Source organism: Oncorhynchus mykiss, chromosome 13, assembly GCF_013265735.2.
Source record: "Oncorhynchus mykiss isolate Arlee chromosome 13, USDA_OmykA_1.1, whole genome shotgun sequence".
NCBI lineage: Eukaryota > Metazoa > Chordata > Actinopteri > Salmoniformes > Salmonidae > Oncorhynchus > Oncorhynchus mykiss.
The window spans coordinates 29,517,741-29,535,896 of record NC_048577.1 but is presented as its reverse complement, the minus strand read 5'-3'; the positions used below and the strand labels follow the sequence as shown (position 1 = coordinate 29,535,896).

Below are 18,156 nucleotides of genomic sequence, written 5' to 3'. Positions count from 1 at the left end.
TGTTGAGCTCCTTGGTCTTCATGGTGCCGCTTGCTTGGTGGTGCCCCTTGCTTAGTGGTGTTGCAGACTCGGGGGCCTTTCAGAACAGGTGTATATATACGGAGATAATGTGACAGATCGTGTGACACTTAAATAAAGTCAACCTGTGTGCAATCAAACTAATTAAGTGACTTCTGAAGGTAATTGGTTGCACCAGATCTTATTTAAGGGGCTTCATAGCAAAGGAGGTGAACACATATGCACGCACCACTTTTCCTTATTTTCTTATTTTTTATTTATTTTTTGAAACACTTTACAAATTTGGACTATTTTGTGTAAATCCAAATAAAAATCAATTTAAATTAGAGGTTGTAACGCAACAAAAATTCACTGATAGGATGGTCGTCCCCTTCCTCTTCTGAGTAGCCTCCAATGCCTTGGGATAAAGATAACATAAGGATACTAGTGTTTATCATCCAATGATATAGCAGCATGAAAAACAGAGGCAATAGCAGAAAAATCCACAAATAAATATATACTTGATACTCGGAGGGCAACACAAACAATTTGGACATTCTCTTGCCAATATGTAGCCTTCAAAGCAAGTTTACAGATCATACTTGTTTACTGTTCCAAAAATGTTTGACTCAGACCCCCCCCTTCCAGCATTGGGGAACATCCCGCCCCCTCCCGCCATGTGTACTTCCACAGGCGCAAGCACTGTTCACGACAAACTGTTTACGTCCCTCTTGTTTACGGAGAGAACATTTTGCAGGTTAAAAGGTTATTTCTTGCAATTCTATACATATATATTCTTGCAATTCTATACATATATATTCTTGCAATTCATGTGATATTTGAGTGACTCAAACATTACCACAAAATCTATGGGCTAAAAAACGTTATCTGACATGGGCTAGTTGATCTGGACATTTGACAAGTTATAAATAGCTCCAATGTATTCAATGACTGACATGACAAAAGGAAAACAGATGCTACACTACCAACTACTATTACAACTTTCAAGAGTAAGTTGAAAGCCCCCCCTGCTGACCCCTCGCACCCCTAGGGGTGGCGCCGCACAGTTTGGGAACTATTCAATGCTGGCCAAATTCCACTCAAGATTTTAGAGGGGTAATTTATGAGTATGGGACTATAGGCTGCACAAATCCATCAAAACGCCCTGGTCAAGTCTACTGCTCCACCAGTGAGCCAACAGAGATGTGTCTTGTGGGGGAATCAGAGAGCAGTCTCAAATGATTAATCAGAACAGGCCCTGAAAATTCCTTCCCTTGGGAGGTACTTTGCAGCATGGTCAAGTAACTGACGGGCAGACCGTGGGCCAATTTCAGCTTTTCCGACCACACCGGGAAAAAACATGTAGCAGAATAGTAGCAGGGTAACAGGCCCGCGGAGCTTTGACAAATCCCACACTGTGTTCTTATAACGCGAGACCTCATGGCGCGTGCGTCTCGATAGTCCAATGCGGCTTCCTCTCCATCTGCACAGATCTGAAAACACGGGATAAAGTGACAGCAATATGTTGAATGCCTTTTAGGAATTTGCTTTCGCTTGGAAATAAAACGAGGTCTCTAAACTATTTACATTCAACCTTATTTCAGGAATGCACAGATGGAAGAAAAGGAGACGAGAGGAGGAGGCCTTTTTAGACTATTGACGTGCATCCTTTGTGTTGAAGGACAAAGCACCCATGGCTGGGGGAGGATGTGGCCTAATGCGAGCTATTGATCAGCTGGAATACGATAGCGTGGATGGCCCTCACATTATAAGTGTCTCGGGCCATTATCGACAGATTCTGCCTCCTGTGAAGTCACAAGCCAGCCTATGTCCTGTTTCAAGTTCTAAAAGAAAGCTTTACCTAAAATATGATATTTTTCTGTCTAACTCTGTATGTCCATCTATCAGTCTATCTTTTGAGATCATCCATACATCCACCCATCCTAGACTGGCCGATGAGGGTGTTCTGAATGACATCCACCACCAGAACTGCTTATTGTGTGAGAGAATGAGCGAGAGAGATACTCTTGTGTGACTTATTACTGAGTTGAAACACGAGCACACACTGCGTGGTGTGTAAACAACCGGAAGCCTGTGATGTTAACTTCCAAAAGCCGAAGTCGCAAGGCGACACTCCATCTAAAACCTTTACATTGGCATATATGGATAGGACTAAATTGAAATGTTTCTTATAGAAAAAAATATATGAAAAGCATAAGCATGGTAGCAATTGAAAGGGAACAGTTGAGATTATGGGAAAATTATTAGACCAAAGGTAAGGACCCAGCAGTTCACCAGATAAGACTGAATCCAAATACAATGTTGACTTTATGTGCATTTTACATTCTGTATTTTGCCGCATTTGTTATTGATAAAATCAGAAAACACTCTTGATTTGATATTAAGATGAAAACTCATTGGGACCTTTAATATACCACAGTATATAGATATGCAGGAATACGTTTAAAAGGCTGAAAATGCAATGGTGACTTGACCAGCTAGTTACACCTAGCACAAGACCAGCTAGTTACACCTAGCATATTTGAGGCACAAAATAGGCCCACATATTGATTGTATACAATCGTCATGCCACACTTTTTTTCATCCATTAAACGGTCATAACCCATACCCAAAACATTAAGATAATAACATGCCCAATGGTCTTTTTCCCAACAAAATCAAGATAAATGTATGAATTACTCAATAAAATCAGTAATCGCTAGCTTATGAAATTACAGTTCAGCAATCCCACAAATTCTTGGGTTTATTTGTGTGCTTTGCTAGGAGCCGTCTGCATGTAAACCTATAATAATGGTATTGTAATGACCAACGTTTCATTCCCCAGGCCGCACCAGATGACATATCCTGCCAAAGCTCTATTCGAGGGGATTGTTGGTGTTTGGATTTCAGTGCAAAAAGAGGAGACCTGGTATGCTTCTCTGTCTCCCGCTTCAGGCTCGTATTTCTAGTGAACCGAACAAACTTCCCCCGAGACCACGGATAGAGCTCACAAATAAGCTCTGGGTTTGAAATGGACAGAAGCTTTTGGTTCAGGTTCGTTGTTGTGTCACGGCTAAGTTACTTGAAAGAGAAAAAAGTATTGCAGGTGTCGCAGATGCGTTACGTTTCAAAACACAGGACAACACTTTAAAAAAGACTTACTCTGGAAGGGATCTAGTGAGGGTGCAGTTCGCACCAAGACACTGTCAACCAACACCGTTCTAGGTACACGTTTCCATTAACAACCGATCTAGGACCAGCTTACCCTCCCCGTCATACCTTTGAGAATTAGGTGGTGAAAATTGCTTAACTGATGTTAGATCAGTGTCTAGGTGCAACTTAATCCTATTCCACCAAACCCAGATTATCTACGGCTAAGCCCCTCCTATCAGACCTAGACACAACAAGGTTGCTCTAAATATCACAAGGCCTAGCCATAGGCCCAACCACATTTCCAAACCAAGGAAAGCACTGCATCAAAGGTAATAAGCATTTACTGTTGGTCTCTCACGGAGCCACAGACAAACCCAGTTGGCTAAACTATGTTTAAGATGTTGAATTTCCATTGGCAGCAAAAGTCATGTGACATCATATTGTTGTTATTATGGAAGGCTTGGAGCCAAAATGGAGGAAGGTTTTAACGAACCCTGGGGGGGGGGGGGGGGGGCATACTCGTGAACTTTGGTTTAAAACATTGGTCTTAAATGGTAAGTGGAGTGTGTCAGTATACTGCGTACAAAACATTTGGATCAACTTCCTACTATTGAGTTGCACCCCTTTTCCCCTCAGAACAGCCTCAATTCATCTAGGCATGGACTCTACAAGGTGTCAAAAGCATTCCACAAGGATGCTGGCCCATGTTGACTCCAATGCTTCCCACAGATGTGCCCAGTTGGCTTGATGTCCTTTTGGTGGTGGACCATTCTTGATTCACACAGGAAACGGTTGAGTGTGAAAAACTTGCGTTGCAGTTCTTGACACGCAAACCGGTGTGTCTGGCACCTACTTTACATACTCCGTTCAAAGGCAATTAAATATTTTGTATTTCCCATTCAACCTCAGTAGCTAGGTTTCCATCCAATTTGCCACAGATTTATGCAAATATTCTCAAATCTGCATTTTCCCAACAGAGAGGTTTCCATCAAACAGACTTTTTGCAGATAAAAGACGTATTGCACATTTGCGGTTATATTTTTCACTGGGTACATGGTAATTTAAGTTTAATGTGTTTCCATCACATTTATATCTGATGGTTTTGTCACAAATCTTGAGCATTATATATTGCAAATGTGCCCACTCTGGTCTTGTCACATGTGCTCTAGCCAACAGCTCACAGATTCAGTGCGGGTAGGCTACCTACATTGATATTATTATGGATAAGAGCGGTAATTACTTGTATTTGTCAAATGGCATCATGTCACCAGAATAAGAACCTTGATATTTATCGGAAAGGAGCATAAAGCTCATTACCTTGCACACTGACCAGGGAAGTTCATCTTAACTTATTTCATCTGTAATCTAATAAACTGCATGCTTTTCGAGTCGTAGTGGGAGGACCACACAACATGTCACGTGACTCCAAGTTTACTTCAATAGGATGGTTATTATATCAATATTTGCACAGAAAGCCATTTCCACCGCCATTTCTCGCATATTTATTTTACCAACAAAAAGATGTCGAACAAACAAATTGTTGGCTTTTATAAAATTGTACTGGTATAACATGTTGCCATCAGCCCGGTCATGACTTGTTTCATGCGTCAGGTAATTCATCCGCATGAAATGGTTGGATGGAAACGTGGTTACTGGCACACATTCACTATCCATGTCTCTAGGCTTAAAAATCATTTTTTAACCAAGCTTCTAAGCGGATTATGCATTTACATTCGCATCTAGATCAATCATAAAAAGACTGAAGATGGTGGTCTTGTCAACTGGGTGTATTTTTTCCTGACCAATATGACTGTTTGGTGGCATAGTCCATGCAGTATGATTATTAGGTCCTAGCAATGTGTTTGTGAACACGGCTGAAGACAAACATGTATTTCCTTATGGAATTCATTCTTAAACTTAATTTTCATGGTGATGACTGAATTATTTTTCTTCAACACAATACATCAATGAATGTTAGTTTACATTTCAAAGGAAAAGTGATCATGGGGATTAAAAATTACAGCACAAGTTGTGATAGATAGATCAGGAACTAGGCACCGTTCACTGAGTTAATTGTCAATACACATATTTGCATGGGATGTAGTGCATTGGATTTCTGGTAAGGATGCTTTAGTGAAAAAGTGTTGGAATCAGGTCATAGACCGTGTTTAACAGAGAGAGCGAGAGAGGAGATAAGAGAGGAAGAGAAGAAAGAGAAAAAGGGAGAGAGAAAGAAGTTTGAATGTGAGGCCTTACCTTCTGTAGACTAGTGGGGTTCAACTGCGTTTTGTCTATTATCTTCACGGCAACCTTCGGAAGCAGAGACAAACAAGAAATAGACATTACACACCAATCACATCAGGCCAAAGCCCTGTGACATCACCCATTTTGTGTTTGACAATGGAAGGTTTTGATCCTCTAATCCTGACCCAGGTTTACCGGAGTCTGAGGAGCTTCCGAGAGAGAGGTTGTGTCACAAATTACACCATATTCCCTGTATAGTGCACTACTTTTGATCAGAGCCTTATGGGCCCTGATCAACAGTAGTGCACTATATAGGGAATATGGTGCAATTTAGGATACAGACAGAAAGTTTGAATTAAATGGTAAATTAGCATCATGGTTAGCACCACACAAGGTGTGCTTTCCTCAGAACAGGGGGATCAAGTCACCAGAATGCAGAATCGACAGCCTTGGGTTGGGTAACTCGAGCTCAAAATTGAAAATCTATTCAGGCCTAATTCTTGCTGTCTGCCAGCGAAACAAAATAGATAAACGCTGTCCCTGTTAGGAAGGCTGCAAATGCACAAACTGATGAATGTTTTGAATGGAGGACAGTATGAGAATGTAATTTGGACGCACACACCAACAGACACACAGCGACAGCCGCGAGCCCCACACACAGAGATGGTGGCTGTAATGACATTCCTCAACCATCATTTCAGACGAGACTGGTCTTAGAAATGTCTAGAGATGACTGCTGAGGTCTACACAGGCTCTGTAGGTTCCTTTCATATTGGTAAATAAAAATGTACCCTGGCCACTGAGTGAAGGATCTTAAACGGAAGCCTCAGACGTGATGCCGACCTGCCTACATGCTCATAGTGTAAGGCGGTAGGCGGCTAATTTCCTCTATCAAGGTCTAGACCAGAGGCTCGTGTCGATCCATCATTTCTAAGATTAACCATTCTAAAAGAGACAAGTTATGTCCAACAGTTAAAGCGACACTCCTTAATTTGACTGTGGCTGCTTTAAGGACTATGAATCAGAGGGTTGTTGGTTCAAATCTGTGCTGGTGCAGTGCTGCTGTTTGGTCCTCCTGGTGCAAAACATGAACTGCTTCATAAAGTGGAATTGAGAGGAGGAAAAAGGTCATTTATTTGGGCCTGTGTTGGTGTACAAACTTCTCAGCAAGAGCGCCATTTAAAAAAAGACACTATAATAACTCACTGGCAGTTCCATTTGTCCAGATCCACCCCCACAAATTAGAAACCAGTCAAAATGGCTACTGCTGCACTTAAAGTGAAAGTTACAGATTGTGCCTTTAAAGACGCATGTGAAATTCTTCTGGTACTCCCCAGAGTGCCATAAATCATTTTAAAGAGTCACTGAGAAAGGTTGCATCAGTCCCCTAAGACTACAATGAGCCATAATCACTATAATCAACGCACAATCATTTTTGGGATAGGATATGACACTAGCACAATGCAAATCATAGGCAGCGTAGAATATACCTCACTTGCAAAGAACAGTGCCTCCTTTTCTGAAATATGGATATGTAAATCAGACACCATTACTGGGTAGAAACAGCAGGCTCGCGAGACCATAAGCATTCGCATCCTATCAGCCAATCTCTTAGTAGGCATACTGGAATGTTTGATTTCACACGTAACAACATCTCACTCAACACTCTGGCGAAAGTACTGACGTACATTGCATCAATAATTTAACCTATACTGTGGCTCATGCTGGGGTCAGAGTTCCCAGCCAAAGTTATTTCCATTTCAAGAGTAGACTTTTTCAAAATGCGCTGAGGTTTTGGCCAACACTGAAAGAGAATTGTTGAGTGGTTGAGGTCAACGGGTGGTGAGAGCAACCAGTGCAGCCATATTTTGTTAACTCTTGATTTGTCTTAAAGTGGCTGACAGCATTTTAGCAACATCAAATCGTATTAAAATATGTTCATATACACCCCAAGGAGAATTACACTATTTTTTTTTATGTTCTGATAAGCGACCACTTAGTCATTTTCACATGTTCATAAATTCTTAGAATGTTTGGGAATTACATATAAAAAGGCATTAAAAAAAATACTTCTATAGCAATATAGTGGGAAAGCGGCTGTGCGTTTGGACGATTACGAAACACTGCATTAAATAAAACATGTCTCGTCCAGGACTGGAGTCTATGCAGGCCAGTGCACCATGGCCAGTCGGCTCAGGTGGTAGAGCATGGCGCTTACAACACCAGGGTTGTGGGTTCGATTCCCACCGGGGATCACTACAAAACATATCAAAATGTATGCACTCACTACTAGGGCTATGGCAGTCGTGAAATTGTGGGCCTTTTATTGTCAAGCAAATAACTGCCGGTCTCACGTTAATTAAACATAAAACACGTTTAGCATACAAGCCACTGATGCAGACTTTTGGAACATCTACATTTTTAAAGTCTAATAAATCCATTTAATATAGCCTACACCATCACAATAAATCCATTATTAATTTGACACAAATCTAAAGAAACATGAAGAGCAAGAACAAAATAGCATAATTTGAGTTGTCCTTATGTTAGGCCCTGATCTTGCTATGCCATATGGCTGTGGGCTACAATAGTTCATTTAGCAGACAAGATTTGCTTAGAATACCGTGGCATTACTTTATAGTACAAAGAATACAACTGAACATAAGGGAATAAAATAGAAAGGACATTTTCTCCAAACAACTTGAGGGAGTGCTCACGTGGGGCTATTCTGTGTTGAGCAGTTAAAGAAACAAGTACTCCTATATGCTTATTTCAGAGTTATGTATGTAACTTCAGTTGGTGATACAAATGTTGGGCTATATGTGTTGATTTGTAATACATTCTAAGGCTGCATGATGCGATTCTAATGACTTAAATACAGTTACATGAAAAGGCATGAGCTCTGCTTTGTTGTTTTGCACAGGCTGTACACACTTCATCCGTCTCTCATTCACAATTTGACAAGCACTTGATAATGCCTCAAATTTCCCAGCTGCATCCCCTTCGTGGCCTTGATGCCCCCTAAAAAAAAAAATCCATGCCTCTTGCGGCCAGTGGCCCTTGGGCTGAATATAATAATTATAATTCCCTTCTCCCAACTGCCTGCAGAAGCACCTCTCACTCACATGGCTCTATGTCCAAGTGATTGGGTCTCTCACAGGCCACAAGTGAAGACAGACACATCGGGGATGGAACTGCGTGCGTTCTTATCCAATTCCGAGGTGCATATTGAAGATATAGGAAGAACTGTAATTTACTTTTCATCTGCCAACAAGATGAGTAGGCCTAACGCACAGCAAAAGCACTAGCCTATTTCAATCTACTATCCCCCATAGTACAGAAGTTGACCTGTTCAATGCTAGAAATAAATATTCCAAACAGTCTGGGACAGTTGTGGGATTCGATAGATCCCAAATTAATACAACCTCAAGTAGAAAAAAAACAGAATGTTTAGCTTAAAAATGGTGATAAACTATTAGGCTATTTCTTCACATTATAAGCACAGCAATGCACACACGGCAGTAGGCTATAAGCGCGAATGTGCCATTAGCAGGAAAACACCATTCTCAAAAGTGACCGCAAAATGCTTTTATAATAAAAAAGGTGCATTTCTATGGAGAAAATTCTTCCTCAAACTTGAAACTCATGTGCTGCATATGTATGCCAGTTAGACTCTACACCCAGTGTAATGCGGATTAATCAGTTTCATTTGGCCACTTTTGGCCACTTTTGTTGTGATTACAAACCTTAAAACATATAGGCCTATGGGCTAGACTACATGAGGTGTGATACTAACCTTACTAAAACATATAGGCCTATGGGCTAGACTACATGAGGTGTGATACTAACCTTACTAAAACATATAGGCCTATGGGCTTGACTACATGAGGTGTGATACTAACCTTATTAAAACATATAGGCCTATGGGCTAGACTACATGAGGTGTGATACTAACCTTACTAAAACATATAGGCCTATGGGCTAGACTACATGAGGTGTGATACTAACCTTATTAAAACATATAGGCCTATGGGCTAGACTACATGAGGTGTGATACTAACCTTACTAAAACATATAGGCCTATGGGCTAGACTACATGAGGTGTGATACTAACTAAAAAAGACATGGTTTCATTCACAAGTGATAGTCTGATGGGTGACAATATTAGCCTATTTTTGATTCAATCTGGTCTTCACATATACTAAATAATATAAGTATGAAGTTAGTTTTGATTTAGAATAGACCACTATCATGCAACTGTCTAAAAACAGGAAGAAAAAAAATACATGTCATCTATGCACTTAAATAGCGAATGGAGTTAATTTCATACCAACCAGGTAGACTACACTCCTGTTCTGAAGAGATGCAATGTGCTTAATATTAGGAAAGTTGAGAAATAAATATAGGCCTAGCCTATAAAAAGAGGATCCAATTTGCTTTTTAAGAGGCCATCACTATGTTTCTCACGCAATTGCATAGCCTATAGAAATGCTGTGCAACATGAGCTCAAAGGCGCTCATGAAGTGTTTGATAAAATGTTTGATACCATTTGCATTGATGTCAGAGTGATTAGAGGGACAATAGAGTGCTGAGTAACAGGCAGTTAGCAAGTTTGGTAGGCTAATAATGACCATCGGCAGCATCAGAACTTGGGGAAACCTTATTAACGTGACTAAACAGTCACGTGGAATTTGACTGCCATCATGACTCGTGACCGCCGGTGTGGCGGTAATAAAGTCACTGTAAGAGCACCTGCTAAATTACTAAAAATTTAACTACAGTAGGCCTTCATGCAAACAAGCCATTTGCCACACAGGCCTGCCATCATTCACTTGGAAGTGGACTGTGTGTTTACAGGGAGTTGCGACTTGAGTCTATAGATCATTTAGATCATTAGAACGCATTCGCCAAAAGCCACAAAATACACCTGAATGGATGTCTGCAAATATATCAATACCACGGGAGTCTTCTTACATTTGTGAACTTTACAGTCCTATTGATCAAACAACCATGAAAAAGGTAGGCTTTCTCCCCCTCAGTTATGCACATCAACAACTAATGCTAGCCAGAGCAAGGATGAGCTAAAATCTTACGAAGGAACATTTTATAAACCTTCAAACTGTTTGAGCTAGTTGGCCATCAAAATTGCAATGATAAACAATGGGGAATTGTAGCCTACTCATCCTTGTGGCACTTGTCTGCAACCAAGCTAACTGGCTAAAGTTGGCTAGCTCGCTACTTCCAGACACAAATGAGAGAACACCACACTCTGACCAGTTAGGCTGTTTACATGTTGTTATCTAAAGCGTTCCTGACTACCTATAACTTTTTTGGCCCATGTTTACTGACACCGTCCATATTCAGCCGGTGTTGAACGTTCGTGAATTCATCAGTTATTAGTCTTACTCAGACGAGAGTGCTCTGAAATCGGATCGCCAGAGTGAATTTGCGAACAAGAGATATGGTAACAGGATAAAAATAATTGAAGTTCTTGCTAGCTACTGTAACCAAATGACACTTGCATGTCTAGCTGTGTATAGCCACCAAAAAAACGATATTAGGGGAAATACTCACTCACCCACTCCTCCAATGACATGACATTGGCCCCCAGATCCTCAAAAGGTTCTACAGCTGCACCATCGAGAGCATCCTGACTGGTTGCATCACCGCCTGGTATGGCAACTGCTCGGCATCTACAAAGGGTAGTGCGAACGGCCCAGTACATCACTGGGGCCAAGCTTCCTTGCAATCCAGGACCTATATAATAGGCGGTGTCAGAGGAAAGCCCATAAAATTGTCAGACACTCCAGTCACGCAAGTTAGACAGTTCTCTCTGCTACCGGAGAGCCAAGTCTAGGACCAAATGGCTCCTCAACAGCTTCTACCCCCAAGCCATTGGACTGCTGAACAATTTATGAAATCGCCACTGGACAATTTACATTGCTGCCCCCCCCTCCCTATTTGAACACTGCTGCTACTCGCTGTTTGTTGCCTATGCATAGTCACTTCACCCCCGCCTACAGATTACCTCAACAAGCCTATACCCCCACACACTAACGCGGTACTGGTGCCCTCTGTATATAGCCTTGTTATTGTTATTGTGTTACATTTTATTTTAGTCTACTTGGTAAATATTTTATTTTGGGCTTATAAGTAAACATTTCACAGTAGTCTACACTAGTTGTATTCGGCACATGTGACAAAAAGTTTGATTTGACATCCTCCTAGCAGCTAGCTAGATAACATTAGGCTCTGTGTTTTTAGCTTACTACATAAAGTTGAAGTCAGAAGTTCACATACACCCAGGATGGAGTCATTAAAACTTGTTTTTCAACCACTTCACACATTTCTTGTTAACAAACTAACGTTTTGGCAAGTCGGTTAGGACATCTACTTTGTGCATGACAAGTAATTTTCCCAACAATTGTTTACAGACAGATTATTTCACTGTATCACAATTCTAGTGGGTCAGAAGTTTACATACACTAAATTGACTGTACCTTTAAACAGCTTGGAAAATTCCAGAAAATGATGTCATGGCTTTAGAAGCTTCTGATAGGCTAATTGACATAATTTGAGTCAATTGGAGGTGTACCTGTGGATGTATTTCAAGGCCTACCTTCAAACTCACTGCCTCTTTGCTTGACGTCATGGGAAAATCAAAAGAAATAAGCCAAGACCTCAGAAAAAAAATTGTGGACCACAGGTCAGGTTCATCCTTGGGAGCAATTTCCAAATGCCTGAAGGTACCACATTCATCTGTACAAACAATAGTACGCAAGTATAAACACCATGGGACCATGCAGCCATCATATCGCTCAGGAAGGAGAAGCGTTCTGTCTCCTAGAGATGAATGTACTTTGGTGCAAAAAGTGCAACTCAATCCCAGACAGCAGCAAACAACCCTGTTAAGATCCTGGAGGAAACAAGTACAAACATATCTATAGCCACAGTAAAACGTGTCCTATAATCGACAACCTGAAAGGCTGCTCAGCAAGGAAGAAGCCACTGCTCCAAAACCGCCATAAAAAGCCAGACAACGGTTTGCAACTGCACATGGGGACAAAGATCGCACTTTTTGGAGAAATGTCCTCTGGTCTGATGAAACAAAAATATAACTGTTTGGCCATAATGACCATGGTTATGTTTGGAGGAAAAGGGGGGAGGCTTGCAAGCTGAACAACACCATCCCAACCGTGAAGCACGGGGGTGGCAGCATCATTTTGTGGGGTGCTTTGATGTAGGAGGATCTGGTGCACTTCACAAAATAGATGGCCTCATTAGGGAGCAAAATTATGTGGATATATTGAAGCAACATCTCAAGACATCAGTCAGGAAGTTAAAGCTTGGTCGCAAATGGGTCTTCCAAATGGACAATGACCCCAAGCATACTTCCAATGTTGTGGCAAAATGGCTTAAGAACAACAAAATCAAGGTATTGGAGTGGCTATCACAAAGCCCTGCCCTCAAGCCCGTAGAAAATTTGTGGGCAGAACTGAAAGAGCGTGTGTGAGCAAGGAGGCCTACAAACCTGACTCAGTTACACCAGCTCTGTCAGGAGGAATGGGCCAAAATTCACCCAACATATTGTGGGGAGCTTGTGGAAGGCTACCCGAAACATTTGACCCAAGTTAAAAAATGTAAAGGCAATGCTACCAAATACTAATTGAGTGTACGTAAACTTCTGACCCACAGAGAATGTGATGAAAGAAATAAAAGCTGAAATAAATCACCTCTTATTTTGACATTTCATATTCTTAAAATAAAGTGGCGATCCTAACTGACCGAAGACAGGGAATTTTTACTAGGATTAAATGTCAGGAATTGACATTTTAATTGACGTTTAAATGTATTTGGCTAAGGTTTATGTAAACTTCCGATTTCAACTGTAAATCAACTGTAAATAGATACTCTTGCCTATTATCCACGTTTATGACTGACGTGTGTTGCTAGAGTTTGATTGTATTGTCATTCCCTTAGTTAAATTAGTCCGTTTTTGTCCAAAATATTGAGTAATGGAAACTGAAACCGTGCATCCCGAATGGAGGCAGCAAACAATGTACAAGGCCAGCTGTGATTTACATGCTAAGAGCAATATTTTTTGGACTACCAAGAAATGTATAGGTGAATTATATTAAATCATGTATTGAACTGCATCCATCTATTATGTCATCAATGTGCGAGTGTACTTCATGGAATGTAGACTCAAATGGAACCTACTTTTAAAACCCCTTATAAAGTTGGTTTTGAAGCATAAACTGGGAATTTGATATTTTTGACTGATATGATTGTTTCATATCTGAATAGTAGTTCAAATGCTGTCAGTAACACTTTAAAGGGACAGTTCACTCCAAAACCAAAGTGGCAGATGTTTTCAGACTAAAAGTGGTCAGATGTTGATAAATCCACATCCCACCTGTTGTTGCAATCCAAAATGAAAAGATAAGCACTGTTTATTTGGTGCTCATCTTTTTAAACACATTTGTGTATGAGGGCATAGACTGGATCAAAGCAACCAAAGGCATGTGATGTGGAACTACCTTTAAACTACCTTTAAGGTCAGAAAAACATACATTTTCCTTTAAAATCTGCTTTCATAGAGATATGGGAGAGTACTTTGGTACTGTATTTCTCCAGATTCCCTCTTCACTCAGTTGTTGAGCCCATGAAGCAAAAATCCAGAGAAATGTGGACATGCAAACATGTGAGTCTTTACATGTAATCGCTAAGCTATTGGCATGAATCCAGTGTCTAAATATTTCCGTGTGTGTACCAAACAAGACAGACGCATGCAATTTTCAACAAGGTCAATAACAGCAACAAACTTGACATGCCGCGCGTGAGACCAATTCGAAAGAAGGAAAAGTGGGTTATTTTCTGTTAAGGCATTTAAAATAAAACACTCAAGATGAATCAACTTGACCTCTAGAACAGGGATCATCAATTAGATTTAGCCGAGGGCCAATTGTTTCTCAAGCGGACGGTCAAGGGGCCGGAACATAATTACAAATAATTATAAAACAGATCTAATATGACTAAAACATAACTTCAAACCTTGCTTACATGCATACATATTATGTGTGGAAAGACTTTCAAAATTAAAATCTCTTGGAGCTGATTTGATGGTGTTTTTACAGTCTTAAGTCCAACAAAAACATTTTTTTTTTTACAAAGTTATTACTTTTAGTTTTCGTTGTCGTAAACCATTTGATTATCTGTTCCAATTGTCTGTTGTGGGGAATCTATACCGAACAAAAATATAAACTCAACATGCAACATTTTCAATGATTTTACTGAGTTACAGTTCATATAAGGAAATCAGTCAATTGAAATGAATTTGTTAGGCACTAATCTATGGATTTCACATGACTGGGCAAGGGTGCAGCCATGGTTGGGCCTAGGAGGGCATAGGCCCAGACACTGGGGAGCCAGGCCCAGCCAATCGGAATGAGTTTTTCTCCACAAAAGGGCTTTTATTACAGACAGAAAAACTCCTCAGTTTCATCAGCTGCCCGTGTGGCTGGTATCAGATGATCCCGAAGTTGAAGAAACCGGATGTGGAGGTCCTGAGCTGGCGTGGTTTCACGTGATCTGCGGTTGTGAGGCTGTTTGCACGTACTGCCAAATTCTCCAAAACAACGTTGGCTTATGGTAGATAAATTAATACTCTGGCAACAGATTTGGTGAAACATTCCTGCAGTCAGCATGCCAATTGCACACTACCTCAAAACTTGGAGATATTGGTAGCATTGTGTTGTGTGGAAAACTGTACATGTTAGTGGCCTTGTATTGTCCCCAGCACAAGGTGCAGCTGCGTAATGATCATGCTGTTTAATCAGCTTCTTAATATGCCACACCTGTCAGGTGGATGGATTATCTTGGCAAAGGAGAAATGCTCACTAACATGGATGTAAACAAATTTGTGCACAACATTTTAGGGAAATAAGCTTTTTGTACATATGAAACACTTTTCGGATCTTTTATTTCAACTGAAACCAACACTTCACATGTTGCATTTATATTTTTGTTCAGTATAAGTATCTTTAGCCACATTTAAATTGAAAACAGACCCTGGTTACGGCCTGGGCTAATCTTTGTCTAAGTAATCAGTCTTAAATGAAAAGGAATCCAACAAAATACCAAATTGCTAAATGACAGTGACAAATTCATAATGGAGGAAACGTACCTCTCGTCCTGTCAGTATATGCCGGGCCAGCTTGACTTTGGCGAAGTTCCCCTTGCCAATGGTCTTGAGCAGCCGGTAGTTCCCGATGTGTGGCTGCTCCTCCGTCGTGGACGCCACAGAGTTCCGACATCTCGGCAGGCTGTGCCGACTTCCCGACTTGGCCGGCGGGGCCGGGGGCTCCTGGTAGCCCTCCACAGAAGTGTGCTGTAAGAATGTGACATGTGTGGAGATTAACGTGTCGGTTTAAAACATTTTTTTTATTGAACAGATAGAGGATCAGTGTGGAACGATAGAGAGGTTGTGTCAAAGGAGAATAGGCCAGATTCAAACACCAAAGACGTATACCAGAGGCTGCAACATTACGACTAGACCAGCTTCCCACCAGCAACATGAATGTCTCTTCAACACAGTCACAAAGCTAAACATCTAGCGAGAGTCTATCTGCTACATAACCCAGGTTTCCATCCATTAAAAGTACGTCAGATAAGAAAAAAAGTAATCACGACAGGCCTGATGGAAACAGCAAATGTCCTGTAAAGTTTTTCAAATGTCGACAAAACAAATATGTTAGACAAGGTGGGATCTGTGTGTGTCGGTACAATTATGTGAGAAAAGGCAATGGAAACGCTTTTATGCGCAAATATTGATTTGAAGTTGAAGTCGGAAAAACAAAATCAGATCCTGACTGCATTTTATGTCTAACAGAGAGCCAGACATATTCTCCATATCATCTCGTCAAACAGACGTTAGTTAGCGTGATTAGCTACATTTCTTGTTAACAACTGAGGACACAGATGTCCAAGTGAAAAAATCTGTTTTGTTGCAAACAGCTGTACAATGAAATACCAATTCGCCTAGACCTTTCTGTACCTTGGCTGCCAATGTTAGGGTCCAATTCATTAATGCACACCGTATCTAAAAATTGGGGCCCATTTGCTTCTGTTTGTTTCCTAGCGAATACTAGAGGTCGACCGATTAATCGGAATGGCCGATTAAGTAGGGACGATTTGAAGTTTTCATAACAATCGGTAATAAGTATTTTTGGACACCGATTTGCCATTTTTTTTTTTTTTACAATTCTATTTAACTTGGTAAGTCAGTTAAGAATGACGGCCTAGGAACGTTGGGTTAGCTGCCTTGTTCAGGGGCAGAACGACAGATTTTTACCTTGTCAGCTTGGGGATTCGTTTTTGCAACCTTCCGGTTACTAGTCCAACGCTCTAACCACCTGCCTTACATTGCACTCCACGAGGAGCCTGCGTAGCAGGCTGACTACCTGTTACGCGAGGGCAGCAAGAAGCCAAGGTAAGTTGCTAGTTAGCATTACACTCATCTTATAAAAAACAAATCTTAACATAATCACTAGTTAACTACACATGGTTGATGATATTAATAGTTTATCTAGCGTGTCCTGCGTTGCATATAATCGAAGCGGTGCCTGTTAATTTATCATTGAATCACAGCCTTCTTCGACAAACGGGTTATGATTTAACAAGCGCATTTGCGAAAAAAGCACTGTCGTTGCACCAATGTACCTAAACAAACATCAACGCCTTTCTTTAAAATTAATACACAAGTATATATTTTTAAACCTGCACATTTAGTTAATATTGCCTGCTAACATGCATTTCTTATAACTAGGGCAATTGTGTCACTTCTCTTGCGTTCCGTGCAAGCAGTCAGGGTATATGCAGCAGTTTGGGCCGCCTGGCTCATTGTGAACTGTGTGAAGACCATTTCTTCCTAACAAAGACCGTAATTAATTTGCCAGAATTGTATATAATTATGACATAACATTGAAGGTTGAACAATGTAACAGCAATATTTAGACTTACTTAGGGATGCCATCCATTAGATAAAATACGGAACGGTTCCATATTTCACTGAAATAATAAACGTTTTATTTTCGAAATGATAGTATCCGGATTTGACCATATTAATGACCTAAGGTTCGTATTTGTGTGTTATTATGTTATAATTAAGTCTATGATTTGATATTTGATAGAGCAGTCTGACTGAGCAGCAGCAGGCTTGTAAGCATTCATTCAAACAGCCATTTAGTGCGTTTGCCAGCAGCTCTTCGCAATGCTTCAAGCATTGCGCTGTTTATGACTTCAAGCTTATCAACTCCCGAGATTAGGCTGGTGTAACCAATGTGAAATGGCTAGCTAGTTAGCGGGATGCGCGCTAATAGCATTTCAAACGTCACTCGCTCTGAGACTTGGAGTAGTTGTTCCCCTTGCTCTGCAAGGGCCGCGGCTTTTGTGGAGCGATGGGTAACGATGCTTCGAGGGTGGCTGTTGTCAATGTGTTCCTGGTTCGAGCCCAGGTAGGGGCGAGGAGAGGGAAGGAAGCTATACTGTTACACTGGCAATATTAAAGTGCATATAAGAACATCCAATAGTCAAAGGTTAATGAAATACAAATGTTAGAGAGAAATAGTCCTATAATTCCTATAATAACTACAACCTAAAATTGCTTACCTGGGAATATTGAAGACTCATGTTAAAGAAACCACCAGCTTTCATATGTTCTGAGCAAGGAACTTAAACGTTAGCTTTTTTACATGGCACATA

At 40.7% G+C, this 18,156-nt stretch overlaps 1 protein-coding gene across 4 annotated transcripts in view; it reads right to left on the bottom strand.

Annotated features, from left to right (window-relative positions):
• The window catches only part of LOC110486072 (serine/threonine-protein kinase MARK1), a 93,844-nt gene that overhangs the window by 56,009 nt on the left and 19,679 nt on the right, over positions 1–18,156 (bottom strand). For all 4 annotated transcript variants that reach the window (XM_021557398.2, XM_021557399.2, XM_021557400.2 and 1 more), the window contains exons 2-3: positions 15,581–15,784; positions 5,407–5,460 (exon numbers count right to left, since the gene is read on the bottom strand). In XM_021557398.2, the coding sequence (XP_021413073.1) occupies positions 5,407–5,460; positions 15,581–15,784 (258 nt within the window). The remainder of the gene's footprint in view (positions 1–5,406; positions 5,461–15,580; positions 15,785–18,156) is intronic.